Source organism: Anolis sagrei, chromosome 5 (assembly GCF_037176765.1).
Source record: "Anolis sagrei isolate rAnoSag1 chromosome 5, rAnoSag1.mat, whole genome shotgun sequence".
Lineage (NCBI taxonomy): Eukaryota > Metazoa > Chordata > Lepidosauria > Squamata > Dactyloidae > Anolis > Anolis sagrei.
Window position 1 is genome coordinate 169393192 of NC_090025.1, and position 15772 is coordinate 169408963.

At 36.7% G+C, this 15772-nt stretch overlaps 1 protein-coding gene across 3 annotated transcripts in view; it reads right to left on the bottom strand.

Annotated features, from left to right (window-relative positions):
• Positions 1–15772, bottom strand: part of CRY1 (cryptochrome circadian regulator 1) — a 42705-nt gene that overhangs the window by 12214 nt on the left and 14719 nt on the right. For all 3 annotated transcript variants that reach the window (XM_067469222.1, XM_060776936.2, XM_060776937.2), the window contains exons 2-5: positions 7004–7112; positions 4577–4719; positions 2952–3136; positions 387–475 (exon numbers count right to left, since the gene is read on the bottom strand). In XM_067469222.1, coding sequence (XP_067325323.1) covers positions 387–475; positions 2952–3136; positions 4577–4719; positions 7004–7112 — 526 coding nt within the window. The remainder of the gene's footprint in view (positions 1–386; positions 476–2951; positions 3137–4576; positions 4720–7003; positions 7113–15772) is intronic.

Below are 15772 nucleotides of genomic sequence, written 5' to 3' on the forward strand. Positions count from 1 at the left end.
ACAATGTTCCAGAACTCTGACAATCATAGCTCTGAATCATGTACAGGATGTGGCTATCATTTTGTACAGGATAAGTACAGTGAGTGAAACGACAACCAACTCCCTTTCCCATTTGTCCAAATTAGTGCTATCCTGAACATTTGGACAGGTCTATTTTTTCCTTACAGTTTGCATTTTACATAATTATAATTTGATATAAATGATAAGGCTTTCAAAACTATTATTTTAAAAAAGGTTAAACCTTGAAACATGATAAAAGCTGTTACTAGTTTATAATATAACTTCAAGGGATCTTTATTATAATGACAGCAAAGCTTTTTCAATACTCTGTAAAACATCCAGCTTTGTTTAATGAATATCTAGGGAAGCAAAGTTCAGCAACATACCTTTCTTTCTAAGTGTCTTTCCAATCTTGTAAGAGCTTCTGTTTCTCCACCTGGCCAAACAGCAGAAGGTAATCCATCTGTATCAAAACCTGCAGAGAAAAAAAATTATAGCTCCAAGTTGCCAAGTATCAGGAATGTAATTTGCCCAAGAGGAAAAATGTTTGATGACATCTTCATACTAAGAATCAAGGGTATCATGGGTAGCAAGGAAGATCCAACTACTAGAATTAAAAACTATAACTCCTAGGTGATGTTCAAAAGGTTTATGTTCCCTGAATGCCATTATTTCTTCAACCAAAATATGTTGAAGAAATAATGTATCCTATGTATCCCAAAGCCCAGTTACACTGTCATGAGCTGTCTACTTCCTTGCATGACAGTTTCACTTCTTTCCTAATGTTTCTTTTTTTTAATTTATTCATCTGTGTGGGTGAAAAACTATCTTATGATACGAGGTGTGAATCTGGGGGAAGTTCCTCGAGGAATGTGTTTGGCTGGTGCCATGGTTGCTGATGTGAGAAAGTTTTTGCTCTGCCTTCCTGACAGGATCTGACAAGATGCTACTTAATGGTTTGGTTTTTATTTTGGTTCTAGGATATTCAAAGCACAGTAGTGCTGAAAAGGAAAACTGAAACTAATCCAATAGTCTAGACTACGAGTAAAAACACGTTGCTCAGCAGTAACCACGGTTCTTTGAGAGATATTCCATGAACTTACAGAATTGGGGGCCTCTGCAACTGTACAATGCATCATTTGTAATAGATTTTAGCGCTAGTATGCAAGTGTTCTGGCAGTAGCCCTTCCACTGTTATCAGCACAGGATCAGCACTCAACCCCTCGTTTCCCTGGATGCCAAAACAGCAGCCAAGGAGCTAGGGAGAGCAGGACACTTGGAGAATGGAAGGAGGGTTGGTATTTATTTATTTACTGTATTTACGTACTGCTTTTCTCACCCCTGGTGGGACTCAATGTGGTTTCCAACATAAAGCAAATTTAAATGCCAAGCATAAATGTAAAAAACTAAGCATAAGATCACACAATAACATATAATTATGAATTAAAACTCTTAAAATCATGTTTTATAACACTCAAAGAACACTCTTTATAAATGTGAAAAGAATGCACCAAGCACTACTCTATCAATACTTGTAAAATGGGATACAGGGGTTTCTTTGAAGTCCTGTACTCATAAGATGAAACATCTCCGTGTTTCATCTTATGAGTGGATGTGGAGGAGACTGGTGGCATGAACATTTCTTAACAGCATATTTTGCACAACTCTTGGTAGGACTAAATAGCTGACTTAACTAAGATAAGCTCACTGCAGAGTAAGAAGTCTCAGTATGAACTGAGAAAAGCAAAAAATTGGGCACTTTTACACCAACATCTAATTTGAGCCTGCTCTGGTGCCCGGTACACCAGATCAGATCTATACGGAGTCCTCACTGGGATTCCCTGAGCTGCCTCAGAGGTGGGAGGGAGTCCCTGCTGCCCAGCCATACCAAACATGGCTTGGTGCCACTGGGCAGCTACCATAGGAGTCCCCCCGCCCCCCCCCGCCATTTCCTTTGTTTCATGCGATCCCCAGCTGCAACACAGCACCTACCTGCTCCTCAGTATTCTGCCTGAGGGAGAACACTGGTGAGCCGACAAAGAAGGAAGGAGGAAGAGCAAGAGAGCTCCCTCCTCAAACCCCTCCCTTATTTTTCGGTACATCAGAGCTCTTTATGATATCAGCGAGAGCACCAGGAAGAAAGTAGGTGCTGTGTCATAGCTGAGGACCATGTTGACATGGATGAGGGAGACATGGAGGACTACAATCTTGTGTCCCCGAGCTCCCTGAGGCTGGGGAACAAGGGATGGCAGTCAAGACAGTTGCAGCCACACTATTTAAAAGAACTGTTGAGGGGAAATATAATAATGACAAACATACCACATTCATAATACACTTTTCTAACAGATGCCTGTTTCTGATACTGTATTTTATTAAATGCTTTCTTTGTTACAAGATATAGTAAAAAAAAAAAAGACAGCCAGTTCCAGTTGGGAATCAATCCAACTGCCTTGACAGCCCCTAAATTGGGTGAAAGCCTGAATCCTGGAACAGGATTCGGTATTTTCCCCTGATTTAGGCTAACCTACATTAACCTAGATCAGCTCCCCATTTAAGTTAACCTGGATCAGTCCTGTGCAGAGTTTAACTGCTGCAGGGCTGATCCAAATCTGCAGTTACAAAGGTGTCCAGTGCAGATAAATTCTTTGTCAATCTGTCTTCTGAGACATTCTGATTTAGATAATCCTAGAAAATTAGGAATTTCACATTCTGCACCAAGAAAAAATTCTGCACAAAATTTAGTACATGAGGCTGCTTTATACAGTATCAGACTATTAATTTGAAATAGTGCTTAATTTATTAGCTCCTTGGCAGTTGACAAGAAACTATATAGGCAACAGATACGATTCTATGATACTGTTTATAAAAGCAATCCTGCATATACTATTCCAAAGATGTAGCATTTATTTCTTCATTTTATACAAGGAATCATGTTTAATTTCTTTGTTTACCTAGTTCTTCTAATGATGGTACGCCATACTTCTCATCATGGTCATCAGAAACTGGAGTGGTACACTTTGACATTACTTCTGCAGTGATGGTTTCTACAGGTATCTCCAGTGGTTCCATTCTACTTATTAAAGTCTGGAATCTCTTATAAGTAAGAGGTGGCTGTCCTCCATTTAATTCTATAATCCTAGATACAGAGAAATCAAAATTTAATTTGTTTAAAGAATATATAATGTTTAAATTGCAGTTGTACCTTTAATATGAGGTGACATTCACATTATAATTATCTTCATTAAATTCCTCAGAAAACATAAAGCATAAACGGTATAACAACTACAGTTCTAGTCAGATGTAAAAACATCAAGTATCAAAGTCAGAATTACCCAGGCTATAGTATATGTGATGTTAAAGTTGAACAGGAAAGAAAACTGTCAGGAAGAAATTAGACTCATTTAAAAAGTGGTGCTGGAAAAGATTTCCATCGATATCCAGGATGCTAAAACAAGGCAAATAAATGGGTCCTAGAGCAAATTTGACCCTAGCTGACACACTGGACTGTGGGCAGATTTTTGTTAGATTTTGAAAGAATTCTGTGTCTTCATCCTGAAATAGCTCTATAGGTGTACTATCTGTTCTTGGTGAATTATTCTACATTTCTGAGTTCATCTTCAAATAGCTTTTGTTTGAAGGCACACGTAATCATTTTTTCTCTTTTATATAGTTCCTCTATGTAGTACCTCTTTATTTTGTTCTGTTCATATAACGTGTTCTCCTATTAATCACATACCATACCTATTTTTTTAAATGTCCTTTTCATTTCTCAGATCCTGTGGAAGAAGTGTCTTGTTCTATTTATTTGCACTGATTATTTTAACATTTCTTTTTCTCCCTGTGCACAGATTGCTTAACAGCTGTATTTGGGATTCTGATCCTGTTTCTGTCAGCTTTTACATTTGCTTCTCATTTGCTTGTATGGATTTGAAGAGTTTCATTTAATGAAGCCCCCCCCCCCCATTTTTTAACTTCTTTTTCAGTACAGATGGTGTCTTTTTTGGATTTTTCCCTGACAATGGCCCTAGTTTCAGTCTGCTTCCATTTCCATCATACTCAGTAGTGCAAATCTGTTCATGACACATTTTTAAAATTTTGCAGGGATGTCCAGGTAGTATTTTGACACTATAATGGATTTTAGTGTATTTCTTTAGCTTTACTCTAATGTTTAGTATTAGCAGTTCATAGTCTGTTCCACAATCTGGATAAATCTTGTTTTTGCAGAAACAATAGAGCTTCTCCATGCCCTGTTTCCAATTATATAGTTTATTTGATGTCTATTTTGGTCATTTCCCTATGCTGACACACATTTGTCTTCAACTCTTTAAAGAAAAAACGACTAGAAATGGAAATGTTAAAATTGCCTGATATATGATCCATTCATTAAACTACTAAATTATTTTATGAAACAATGCAGTTTTACACATTAGAAAGTTTCCATGGAAAAAATATGAATGGAAAAAGTTGGTTTGTAGAATATTTTCTGGTCAATATCATTATTATTTATGTGTAATGCATAAAGCCCAACAGTGAACACAGCATTTTCTCCTTTTCCCTTAGAAAACTAGCAACTTACTTGTCTAGCTCATATAGCGTGTGTGAAATCCGTACAATGACCTCCACTCCCGCTTCACTAGCCAACTTCTTAATTGCGGCATCTCTTTCTTTCCCAAATGGTTCAGAATCATATTCAATAGAAAGTTTTGCGATGTTCCATTCCTGTAGTTTTGAGAAAGAATAAAACTTTTTTAAAAGGCAGTTGTTCTGGGTCACAGAGAAAAAGAGTAACAAACCTTTACTCTTAATCTATAAAAGTGATCAACTGTATTAAGTAGCAATGCAAGGGCTTCGTGAATTTTATATTTCTGCAACTCGAGTCAGCTACCCACAATAAATCTGTTTATGAATGCCAAAAATATGTGTAATCTATATAAATAAAAATGTAAATGCCCATTTGTTCAAAACCTTAAATCTCTCAAAATATTTAACTGATTGCTTTGAAATGTTGACACAACATAGCATTCAAATAGGCGCATGTTTTTATATTTCTTTCTTTAGGCCCCTTCCACACAGCTGTATACAGTCGACATAGAACTGGGTGACATGGCAGTCTGGACACAAATAACCCAGTTCAAAGCAGACATTGTAGATAATCTGCCTTGATGTTCTGGGTTCTATAGCTGTAAGAAAGCGCCCTAAGTCTACACTGACATATAATCCACTACAAAGAAGACACTGTGGATTATTTGCCTTGATATTCTGGGTTGAAGATGTCCTCATTTCCTGCATTCCTATGATTCCAATGGATATGCCATTTCTATTTAAGGGATTGCAATTCCCAATTTGATTGGATTTTGCAATCACCTTTAACAAAGTTCAGGGCCAATCTTTAGAGTTGTGCGGTTCAGATCTAGACACGGATTGCTCCTCACATTGGCAATTATATGTTGCGTGTTCTAGAGTCAGCAAACCAGACCATCTCTATATCTGCATAGACAGTGGGACAACAACAAATATTGTATACCCAAAAGCATTGTGAAATTAAATATATTAGAAACCCGCTCTTTCTCTTTTCTTTCTTTTCCATTTAACCAGACTGGGCCACAGCAACGCATAGCCAGGTACAGCTAGTATCTAATAAAACCAATAGCTTCTTTTGTCTGAAAGTTGAAGCTAAAACTTTACAAGAACCAAAAATGCCTCCAAAATAAACATCTGATCAAACCACACCTCAGAGATTTTGCAACCACACCTTTGATTTTCCCTTCCAAGTTGCTTCTAGGAAAGAGGAACTGACCAAATACATGGATTTAGGCAATATATTTGACAAGTATTAAGGGAAATGGGATAAAAATAAATTACATATTCTTTGGTTTGAAGGGTTTCTGTAAAACAGAGTTCACAGATTTATAGACAGAATGCAAAGTAAAGAACAAAAAGAATACAAAGAATATACTGCCTATAAAGACCTAAACGGTTCCAACCCATCTTACCTGTCCAAACAAATCTCTCCCTATGAACCATCTAGGAGTTTAAGAACAACTGGGGAGGCCTTGCTCTCGATCCTGCTTTCTACACATGCGCGACTGGAAGGGACAAGAGACAGGGCCTTCTCAGTGGTGGCCCCTCAGCTGTTGAACTTCCTCCCTAGGGATATTACATCAGCCCCTTCCCTCCTGACTTTCCGCAGAAAAGTGAAAACATGGCTTTTTGAACAAGCCTTTGGGAACCTAGTGCAATAGATAAACACGGAACTATGTGAAAATGAATACTGGAATGGCTTATATGATGTTTTTGGATGACGAAGCTAATAGTGAAGGTAGTGGTTTTATATGTTTTTAAAGATTTTAATGTATGTATTTTAACATTCTGTTTTAAATGTTTATTGTAATTTTTACATTGTTTTAATGTCATCAAATAGCTAACTATGTTGTAAAGCCCCCTTGAGTCACCTTCAGGTTTGAGAAAGGAGGGGTAGAAATATTGTAAATAAATAAATAAATAAATAAATAGAGTTGCACTGAATGACTTAAGAGAATGCTAGAGAGAAAATTATTCTAAACATTTGTAGGTCCTCCACCATGATTCCATGATTTACCTCTGGAGGAAGTTAACCACAGAGTCACACTGGAAGGTCGATAAATCTTAGAGAGTTATTTTCTCAGGTTGAAAAAAAGGGTTTCTTATTAGAGGTTTTCCCATTTTCACAAATGTTCTGTTCCCCAACCCCAGCAAATAATGGAGGGATAACGTGATTCACTGAAATGTATTTTTATTATGCTTATTATGTTTTAATGTTTAACTTATGTTTTAACTGATGTGGTATGTTTTAAGGCACCATGGAGGTGCGATTGTAAGCTGCCTTGAGTCCCCCTCGGGGTAGAGGAAGGGGAATATAAATAAGGTAAATAAATAAATGTGTGCATGATATACAGAAGTATCACAGAAAGGGGGAAAAGGAAGTATATTGTAATGAAACCATGAATAAAACTTCAGAATTTACCTTAAAGAGCCTAGGAAACACATCTGCAGGCTGTCCTCGAATGACAAATAATCGAGAATTTAACTTCCGTAAGTTTGCATCCAAATCTTCAAGACACTGAAGCAGAAACCTATAAGAAGACGATGAAAGAGATGAACAGCTGTTTTCTCTAAAGTTTGTCTCAAGTCCAATTTGGTGACAAAAGTGCAATGATAACGAAGTATGATGGTAGTTAAGATTTTATTTTGTGAATAAATGTAATGCACAGTCCAATATTTGCACAGCATTTTAAGTGCTCATATATTGAGCACAATCATTACTAATACTCACATCCACTATCAAAGGTTGAACAATAATGCAAGTCTGGATTTTAAAGTCAACACATTGCTTTAAGGCTACCTGAATGAGTATGTAACTTTGGACAATAAAACCTAGCGCAGCTGTTCCAACTTCTCTGAAAGGAAGCTCATTAAATAGATATTGTCCTGATAGTTAAAGTGAGCAAAACAAGATATTAAATATCCAGATTCAGGCCAGCTCCTGAACATGCATTCTTTCAGTAATCAATGATGTATCTTGTCTAATATTAAATCAAATTTCCACACTAAGGTATATTCATTGAAATAATATCCCACCTTTCTCTATAAAGGGATACTCAAGTCATTTGATACATATGCCGAACATGAACAACCAAAGCTCTCAATAATACAGTTTTATTATAATACAGGGCTGGTGATCTTGCAAAAATTAAGATAGATTACAATTATTTTAGGTCCAGGACATATTTACCTTTCTCATTCTGTACTCAATTTGTACCTAGAGAACTTTGTGTCTTGTGGGATTGGGGGATCAGGGAGGGTATAAAAAAAAGGACTGAAACGCTATGAAGAGAGAGATGGGTTGGGGGGAGAAAGGGAAGGGGGTCTACGTTGTTAATTGCAGCAATAACATAACATACTTATGTCTATGTTTGATGTATTTATAGTTTTAATTGGTTTTAATCTACAGTTATATGTTATTGGTTTAGATATGTTGTAAAATTTTTAAATATGTGAGGCATTGAATTTTGCCAGTTATTATATTTTAAGCCACTTTAGTCCCCCCAGGGGTGAAAAAAGCAGTATAGAAATGCAGATAATAATAATAATAATAATAATAATAATAATAATAATAATTAGGGTGCATCAATCTATCTAGTAAGTTTTAGCATGATTCAACTTTTTGTAGGGGTAATGATTAATCTCCTTTGCTACACTAGCCCACTAGGTACGTGTCACTCAAGTGCAAAGAGTCTGTACACGCCCATTGTACTTTTAAAACCATACAGAATAGAATAGTAGACACACTGGTTTGCATCAGACAAACACCAAAATCTATAAATCTAGAAGGATTATAAACATAATTTCAAATAGAAATAAAATCATTACCCCAAGTTTAACCAAATGTCACCCACATTTGGCACTTTGTTAAAATCCAACAGAAACACTGTTTGTTTAAATAAGCCAGTCTAGCATACATGTTTGAATTTTCCTTCCAAGAACATAACAGAATATGTAGTCTCAGAATGAAATGCTTTTGCTTTCCTCATCCATCTGCAGCCTTTTTATGATCCCGGACATTTGTTTGTGGGAGTTGGTGTGCCATGCCTTGCAGAGTGATGCAGACAGAAAGAGAAATTAGCAGACCTTCCCACTTATTATATAAACAGAGGAGCGACACAAGATCCAAGCCATACTTGAAGAGATTGTTATAACTGTTTTATGCATAACATGTGTTTACAAATAATTCTGTGTCCTCTATTTCCCTACTTATCAGGAACTTATCAGGAACAGTCCATCTTACACAGCTGCTGGGAAAAGCCAGGAGTTGCAGACTGCCTTGAACAGTCCTACCCCCTGGGAACAAGCTCTTCTACTGCTACCTGGTCCTGGTTGCCAGGTAACACATTTCAGAAAGGAACATTATCTCTGAAGGCTACTTTTCAAGAACATCACCTCAAGTTGTCCCTTTAACCAAACAACAGTTTAGAACAAGGGATTGGATATTTAATACCTTTTCCACTGTCTTTTAAAATGAACAGAAACATTTTTTCAGCCACATCGATAACTTACTTAAAATTGTAAATGAATAATGGAGCAAAACCATCGTTATAACTAAGATGTTACCATACATCATCTTCCAGCAGTTGTAGTGGAATCAAATGAGAGAACACATACCACTCAAAATTCAGAGGAACTCTTCTACCATTTTGTAAACACATTTTTCTCATACATTTGCACTTATTGTTTTCAGCTCAGAATGCACCTAAAATACAAATTTTCCTGCAGATCTCACAGATAAGAACAATAAAAGTTATCTGAAACCATTCCAAAACATAAGACATTTTGTCTTTCCAGAAATCATCTTGCAAACCAGTAATCTAAGCAGTTCACATTCAGATGGTTTTCCATTTCTTTCTTTTTATTTTTTTTTTCCTATTCTGTTAAGTAAATACAATATTTGGCACAATCAACATCTTTGATTTGAACCACTTAGGCTACTTTAACAAGGGCAACTACTAACACCTGCAAAAGACAAGTTGTTCTTGTACTTAAAGTAGATCAACCCTTAATTTCTTCAGCCACTCACAGGAAAGGCTATCTTAATTCAAACATCTATTTGTCAAATGATGTATTTAACTTTTTAAAGGAAAGAAATTCACTGTTAACTACCATATACACTGGAAGATAAATAAAGTAGATTGTAATACTAAATCAATGATGTAAGCAGAACCCAAAGATGTCAGTAAATTCAGAGAAAATGGATTACCTTGTTAATATCAGTCCTGCTACTCAGAACCAATATGTACTTGTGGAACTCTTAAGCTGATTAAGCTCAGACAGGATTTAAATGTTTTGTTCATTTCACAGCATCTAATAGCCACACACGCTTTTCATCAAAGTAAGTTCAGGTGTTTTGTTGCATTAGTTCTAGCCTTCTGATAAAATAAAACATTAAAACTATTGAGTTTTCAGTATAGACAGCTTAATTTACCTGAATGCAACAAAGGAGATGCAAGATACGCAAGGATAATTATATAGCAGTGACACTTGGCTGGCCACATTTTACATGTATGGGAATTGTACTGAAAGTAGTGCCCATGTGCCATATTCTCTGAAACTACTGATCCAAATGTGATGATATTACACCACCAGATATAGTAATTCTTGCTGCATGACTGACATAATTTCTGCATTTATGAGTGCTGCTTTGCCATTAGATATGAAGAGAAACAAAGAGGAGCAATTGAGTTCTTGATCAAAGAAGGATGTACTGCTGCCAACATTCTGAGAAGGCTCAGAAACATGCATGTTGAGCAAGAATTGATTAAAAGCATGTGCAAAGATAGATGTGCCCAAAAAGAGTTTGTCCAAAGAGGATTTTATGACTGTGTTCAAAGGTGATGCAACTAATCACCATTGATATAGAGACTATTTTAAATAATAACATTATAGACAAATAATTACTTTACCCATGTATGTAGTAGTGTATTTCTCATGTTGTTAATAAAAGAATTATGACCTGATATGCACTCTTTTCAGAATGATACAACTGGCTGTGCATGAAATCTGATTCAGTGAACAATAATCGATCAACTACAGAAGACGAGCATCCCACTTTTGCCAACTGATGTGTGGGAAAGATAGTTTAAAACTTGTCTTTGAGATTATGAGCAAATTGCAATTTTCAGTTACATTCAAATAGGAAAAACCCTTCTAAATTCTTAATAGAAAACTGTTCTAAACACTTAAGCATTAAAATGGATCATAATGCTATGTGTTGTCTAACCCATGGCAGAGGATGCTAATTTCAGCAGGCTTAATTACAAACAGTTCACGTAATTAAACCTCAGTGGTCTGAGCCAAGAGTTATAATTTTGAAACAATCATGTCATGTGACAAAACTGAAATTGCTAATTTCAGAGACAAACAAAAGACAGCACTAGCAGTCTAAATCTTGCAATCCTCCTTCAATCTAGATTCTGCACATTTTCAACCTTGCTGTTTTGTCTATTCATTCAATATATACAAAGAAAAACCAGCACATATAATGCCTCTGGAGAACCCCATTCAACTACACAGAAAGGTAAGATACAGCAATAAGTCTTCTTCTGCTGTTACATCACAAATTTATTAATATGTATATCTATTTTGTTTACGTAGAGAATAGTGTGTATATGCAGTGGTGGATATATACTGTTTGTTGTGTAAAGTCCTGATACAAGTCTATCAAAAGCACGTGATGGCTGAGCCAATCACCATTTCTCAGCTTCAGCAACTTCTGTTTATCATAGTAAAACTTTCTCTAAAAAGCCAGGATACAGTAGAAAAAGCTCTACTACTTTGCATATTATCAAATGACAACGTGTTATACTTCATTTATTTATTTACTTAATTTGTATACCGCTTTTCTCCGCCCAGTGGGAGAAAAGTAGTATACAAAGTAATATAAATTACTTTGTGCATGAAGTCATGATATAGACATATATTGAACCATCTGCAAGAGCAGTATGGTGTAAAACAACTCTTAAAAGTTAAAAAGTGAGAAAGCGATGCAAGTGTCCACCCTGAATTTTAGACCATCACTAGGAAAATTGTTTCCTTAAAAATTATTAAGTTTCTGAGTAACTACATCTTTATTTGGGTTTATAACAACATATGCTATCATCGGAAAATTGGCACAATCAGTTTATCGTAGTTCAGATTAGAAATAATTCATTTCTTGTTGCTCAAGGAATAATAATAATAATAACAATAAATAAATAAAACTTTATTTATAACCCGTCCTCTCTCCCCACAGGGACTTGGGGTGGTTTACATAAATAACAAAATTGGCAAACATTCAATTAAAAAAAACAGATAAACAACAATCAAAGCAAAACATGAAATCAAATACATTAATGTATCTTATGGACAAACTGAAGTCAAGAATTAAACTAAATAAATACAACACATACAAATGATCAAACTGATTAAAACACTATACATTAAAAACACAATGTAATATATCATGTCTGCAAGCTAAGAAAATCACTAATATAGCATACTGCAGCAAGAAAAATGATTAATAATCATTTTCATACAAAAGGGATGAAAGCTCAGCTGAGAAATCACGCACAATTTAATCTTCAAGGCCCTCAAAATCTATGGTTTTTTTCTGAGAAGTCACCCAATTTAACAAACGTGTGTGTGTGTGTGTGCATATATATATATATATATATATATATATATATATATATATAGTCTGTGTACAACTCTTAACTGGTTTCCTTATATGATTTCCAAAGGACTGTTTCAATATGAATCAACAGAAATAGTTTCTCAAATAGGTCGTTGCTGTAGCAACCAGCAGGCTGTTTGTGACAGGGAGTAGTCCAATGACCTACTTTAAAGATCATGCTACGACACAGTTTCATAACTAGAATTTCAAGTCCGTCACTGCAGTATTTTGATAAGATCATTGTGCTTTATCAGTCCCAAAAATCAAGACATTTGAAGGAAATTTGGAGGGGGAGGGGCATCAGTGACACATAACTTTTTTTTCCCAAAAATCAGGATTAAAAATTATGTTCATGACAGCAGGACCCAAAATAAGACAATATTTCAACCTAGTGTTTCAGCTATCTCCCATGCACATATGATCAAGAACAATTTAAGAAGAGAAACATTTATTGTTTAAATATGGGAAAATATGATATTTATGTAAAGTATTCTTACTATTGACTAAGGCACACATTCTCCCTTTCTATGACATAATAAATCAAAGTGCCATCAAACAATGGAATAACATTTTTACTATTTAAGCTGTAGAATTTTATTTATTTATTTATTTAGCATCAAAAGCATTGCATAAATTAGTGTAAAACTGATAAAAATAGAAGGAGCACAAGTGGCTAGAAATCTTTTGAATAAAAACAGGCAACAGCAACCACAACTGTCTATAGCCTCCAACTGCTCTTCCTCTGTACACTAGGCAGGACATTGCAGACAAGCATACAGATACAGAGTTGTCTGTTAAGCTCCACAGTCGCACGAAGTGGAGGATTCTTTTAGGCAGTGCCATTTTGCCAGGTTGCCTTTTGATCTGCCCACTTCACTTGCGACTCTGTTCAGGGACTTCCAAGTTACCCATTCCTGGTTTGTCCTTCGAGGCAGACCCTCGTGGGAGGCCATCCAATTGGGATTTCCTGGTTTAGCTGCCTACAGGGATAATCTTGCTGTTGCTGGAGGAACGTTAAGAGGAGTGGTGGTTCTCATGAAGCTTTTCCTTGTTTTGAGTCTACTGGGAGGAGGCTGATAGCCATGCAGTGGATGGCTTTCACAGTGTTCAACCTTATTTTTCTCACAGTTAGCAGCAATTTCCCATCGCACATCGGGGGGGGGGGGGATGCCAACTAACTTATAGAGTTTATCAACAGGTGCAGGATTAAGACATCCTGTGATTATTCTGTATGTTTCATTCAATGCTATGTTCACCTGCTTCGCGTGGGCAGACTTGTGACAAACTGGTCAGGCATACTCGGCAGTTGAGTAAGACAAGGCCAGGGCTGATGTTCTTCTTAATTTTGCGCCTGCACCCAATGTGCTGGTATTAAGTTTGTGCAGGGTGTTATTGCATGCAGCTACTTTGTGCTTGGTGTTCCTATAAGTTAGTGTTCTATCTAAGATGACACCGAGATATTTAGGTGTCACCTTTCCAGGTAACTTTACATTTTCTGTTGGCTTCATGGTTCCATAGGTGGAAAACACACACTTGTGGCTTGGCAGGGTTAGGCTTTGTAGTAGCTGGAGAGATCTTTCAAGGCGTTAGTAAGTTGGATTTCGACTGTTTTAAAGTCTTTTGATTGTGTTGTTAGGCCAAGATCAACAGCATATATAAAGCTCTTTGTGAGTGGTGGCTGTGGCTGATCATTAGTAAAGGCCTAACTAACGATTAGGCCAATGGATACTCCACCACAGACATCAGAAGACCTGCAAGACTGAGAACAAGCCATGAGAGGAAAGACAAAGATCCACCCAGAGGAAAAGTGTTCGTGCCATACATCAAGGGAACCACTGACTGCATAGGGAAGCTGATGAGGAAACATAATATACAAACAAGCCACGAGAGTAAAGACAAAGATCCACCCAGAGGAAAAGTGTTCTTGCGATATATGAAAGGAACCACTGACTGCACAGAGAAGTTAATGAGGAAACATAATATACAAACTATCTACAGACCCACTAAGAAAATCCAACAAATGCTACATTCAGCAAAGACAAGAGGGATCCTCTCACCTCTGCAGGAGCCTACCGTATACCATGCAGCTGTGGACAAGTGTCCATAGAGACCACCAAACACAGCGCCCAAACACGAATCAAGAAACATGAAAGGCACTGCAGACTACTTCAACCAGAGAAGTCAGCCATAGCAGAACACCTGATGAACTAACCTGAACACAGCACATTATTTGAGAACACAGAAATGCTGGACCACTCTAACAACTACCATGTCAGACTACACAGAGAAGCCATTGAAATCCACAAGCATGTGGACAATTTCAACAGAAAGGAAGAAACCATGAAAATGAACAAAATTGGCTACCATTATTTTAAAAAAATTCTAAATTTATAACAGTAAATAAAGAACAACATGCAAAAACAAGGGAACTCCAGACAAGAAACAATCAGGGACAGCTAATCACCTCTCATCAAATGATTCCTCCAGACAGTAAGAAGCCACACCTTGAAACTGCTAGGCCATTACATGCTAATCAAGGTGGCTAATTGAGACATTCACACCTAGCTCCAACAGACAAGAGTTCCTTCTCCCAATCTGGACATTCCACAGATCTATAAACCCCATTTTCTTAGTTTTTAACACACCTCACAACCTCTGAGGATGCCTGCCATAGATGCAGGTGAAACGTCAGGAGACAATGCTTCTGGAACATGGCCATACAACCCGAAAAACTTACAAAAACCCACGTTAAACAAGGTCGATGCAAGAACGCTGACTTGGGGTAAACCATTATTTTTCCTCTTCCATCTACTTTTCCTGCCTTGAAACTCTATGTAGAAATTAGTTTTCCAGGAGGGTCTGCCCAGTATTTGTAAAATCATAATCCCAGATAATATGGTAGACTTTCTGCAGCATTTTCCTATGTTGCACCGTGTCATAGGCTGCCATAAAGTCAACAAAAACTGTTCCAGTAATGCAATGTTTCTCATATCCTTCCTTGATGTGCTCTACAGATTAAGAATTTCGGCTGTATAGTTTTTCTCTGGTCTGAAATCTGCTTGTTGTGTAATAAACTGGAATTCAATAACAGGTCCTAATCGATTTAGTAGCATCCTCTCGTATACTTTATATAGATGACATAGGACCAAGACTAGCTGGTAGTCCCTGGCAGTGGAGGCATCTTTGCCAGTTTTTAAAGATTGCAATAATCCTAGTTTTCCTCCATAGTCTGGGAATCTGTTTGTGTGCCAAGCAGTGGTTGTAAATTTTCAAAAGCCAGTTTTCAGCTTTGGGGCCCAAGTGTTTTATTTATCCCACCATTAGGTTATAGAATTTTGCTTACAAACTGTCTTAAGCTTGGGTTTTCATGATTTTAGCCTCAAACTTCAAAATTAACATATACAGAGAATTCATCTTTATCATAGAATTGTGTGTTGGGGGGAGGGAAGAACTTGCATTCTGTACTTATTCTTAGACTTTAGACTTAAAAGGCCAATTTCCCAATAATTACATCTCATCTTAAACATATAC